This window comes from Budorcas taxicolor, chromosome 22 (assembly GCF_023091745.1).
Source record: "Budorcas taxicolor isolate Tak-1 chromosome 22, Takin1.1, whole genome shotgun sequence".
Taxonomy (NCBI): domain Eukaryota; kingdom Metazoa; phylum Chordata; class Mammalia; order Artiodactyla; family Bovidae; genus Budorcas; species Budorcas taxicolor.
In genome coordinates this window covers 59,613,862-59,616,885 of record NC_068931.1, presented here as the reverse complement: position 1 = coordinate 59,616,885, position 3,024 = coordinate 59,613,862, and the positions used below count along the sequence as shown (strand labels likewise).

At 46.3% G+C, this 3,024-nt stretch overlaps 1 protein-coding gene across 1 annotated transcript; it reads left to right on the top strand.

The window, feature by feature from the left end:
- Positions 1–258: 258 nt before the first annotated feature.
- MC4R (melanocortin 4 receptor) lies at positions 259–1,257 on the top strand. The gene has a single exon (XM_052660562.1). It carries the CDS (start codon positions 259–261, stop codon positions 1,255–1,257), a length of 999 nt encoding a protein of 332 aa, XP_052516522.1.
- Positions 1,258–3,024: the final 1,767 nt, after the last annotated feature.

Here is a 3,024-nt window from a genome sequence, read left to right as displayed (position 1 = left end):
GAACAAAAAAGCCAGCGGCAGGCTCGACGGAGAAGGAGTATCTTGCAGCCTAAGATTTCCAAGTGATGCCGACCAGAGCCGCACCTGAAAGAGACTGAAAACTTCCTCTCCAGCTCCGGAGCACGGGACGTTTATTCACAGCAGGCATGCCACTCTCGGCCGCCTAACTTTCGTTTGGGGCAAGTCAAGACTGGAGAAAGGCGCTGAGGCTGCCGGACCCGGGAGGTTCAGTCAGTTCAGAGGGGACCTGAATCCAAGATGAACTCTACCCAGCCCCATGGAATGCACACCTCTCTCCACTCCTGGAACCGCAGTGGCCACGGGCTGCCCGCCAATGTCAGTGAGTCCCCGGCAAAAGGCTACTCGGACGGGGGGTGCTATGAGCAGCTCTTTGTCTCTCCCGAGGTGTTTGTGACTCTGGGGGTCATCAGCTTGTTGGAGAATATTCTGGTGATTGTGGCCATCGCCAAGAATAAGAATCTGCATTCACCCATGTACTTTTTCATCTGCAGCCTGGCTGTGGCTGACATGTTGGTGAGCGTTTCCAACGGGTCGGAAACCATTGTCATCACCCTGCTGAACAGCACAGACACGGACGCGCAGAGCTTCACGGTGAATATTGACAATGTCATCGACTCGGTGATCTGCAGCTCCTTGCTCGCCTCCATCTGCAGCTTGCTGTCGATCGCGGTGGACAGGTACTTCACCATCTTCTATGCGCTCCAGTACCATAGCATCATGACGGTGAGGCGGGTGGCGATCACCATCAGTGCCATCTGGGCGGCCTGCACGGTGTCCGGCGTCCTGTTCATCATTTACTCGGACAGCAGCGCTGTCATCATCTGCCTCATCGCCGTGTTCTTCACCATGCTGGCTCTCATGGCCTCCCTCTATGTTCACATGTTCCTCACGGCCAGGCTCCACATCAAGAGGGTCGCGGTCCTGCCGGGTACCGGCGCCATCCGCCAGGGCGCCAACATGAAGGGGGCGATCACGCTGACCATCCTGATCGGGGTCTTCGTTGTCTGCTGGGCCCCCTTCTTCCTGCACCTGATATTCTACATCTCCTGCCCCCAGAACCCCTACTGCGTGTGCTTCATGTCTCACTTTAACCTGTATCTCATCCTGATCATGTGCAATTCCGTCATCGACCCTCTGATCTACGCCCTGCGGAGCCAGGAACTGAGGAAAACCTTCAAAGAGATCATTTGCTGCTCTCCTCTAGGTGGCCTCTGTGATTTGTCCAGCAGATATTAAACGGGGACCAACTGCGTTGCTGAACACAAGCTCAAGAGACCTTCTCCTCCTATCTACAGTCTGAACAGTCTGTATCAGCCACAGCTTCCTCTTCTGTGTAGGGCATGGAGTGAAAAATTCTATTGTACCAGTTGAAGCTTGTGACTTTTTCTGACGTGAAGCAGTGCCCAGTCTTGCTGTACTTTTAATATCATGCTACTTTCTGGCTGTGAAATGTTATAGGCACTATGGAGTTATAAAGAAAAAGAAACAAAGTCCTTATGAGGAGTTTAACAGTGTTTCCTTCTTGTGATTTACAAGGGTGTGACAGTTTGCTTGTTTTTGTAACATGGAAATCACAGCTTCATTAAGTATATTCTCATAAGTGGATTTTATGTTATACTTTACAACACTGAAGTATAAAATTTGATTCTAGTATTTAGGGGAGAAATATTGAGAACATATTGCTTAATCATAAAAAAAAAAAAACCAAGCTGAAATTTCAGGTAATTTAATAAGACTTGCTCATTCATTCTTCCTGTGCAGAAGTTGAAATGAAACTTCTACTGGGACAAAAACGGTGACTTAAAAAAAAAAAAAAAAAAGGAGGAGGGATATTTTGAGTCAGAAAACTCTGTGTGTTTCTCAGAGACAGAGAGATTAATTTGCTCAAGCAAAGAGTCTGATATGCCTCACAGGCAATTCAGTTTGGGATTAAAAAAAAAAAATAGCAGCTAGGAGGATCCAAGTGTTCTGGGAAATCTAAATTAACAAGGCAAGCTAAACTTCCTGATATCAAACTGTGTACCACTGCCTCTAATAAAGACAGAGAACAAGGTCTTCCTGCCCCTTTAACCGGGGCCCCAGAGCCTGCTGAAATGTCTAGAACAGGTGATGCCCCACTGAGATCCAGCTTCTGCTCCCTAAAGAACTACACAATTCATGCTGAGTTCTTTCACTTTCCACATGCAAGTGACTTACTATTTCCCTATTACTTATTTTTTGAACTGGACTTTACGTACTCATTAGCAATGCTTTTAGCTTTAAAGACTAAATCGATAGCATAAGGATTTTAGGCAATATTTGTAAAAATCTAAAAGAAGGGAACTCTTGGTGCTAGAATGTTATAAATAGGGAAAAAAGCCTGACCTGAACCCCAGAGGACATCATGACATAAACTAGCCTTCCACAACTATATTTTAGAGAGAAATACTTGCTTTGCTCCAAAATAATGCCACAGATTTGTCTACTGAACAATAAAATCTGTACTTTCCAATTTGCATGTATTTTGAGAAATGTACCAGTGAATTACCTTTTGATTTACTTTAGAGTCTCCTCAGATGCTCATGGGCAGAGAAAACATGACAAGGTACTGCTTAATTCAAATTTCTGAATGTTTTGCATATTGACAGCAAGTCCTGAGAAGCACTGTCAGTACTGATGAGGAAACACTACTTGAAAATGTAACAGTAAGATTAAAGCTTACACATGAAAGCTGATACTGAAGCCTGATTCACTGCCATGCCTCTATTTTGACATAAAAATGTGCGAGGCTTTAAATTATATTTAAAGAGACCCCACGTCGTGGCAGGACGCGGTAGGTGTTTCTGTCTTTGCTACTCTTCCTGTCCATTCTTTCACGTGATTGTGAGGAACTCCGGAAACTGGGGGCATGGAAGAGAGCTAGGAGCACCCCCACCTTCTGCGGGGGCTGTGCTTCCAGCCCCCTCTGCTCTCCAGCAGGGGTCATTTCAGACGCTGCCTGGCCCATTGAGGACCAGCCCACTT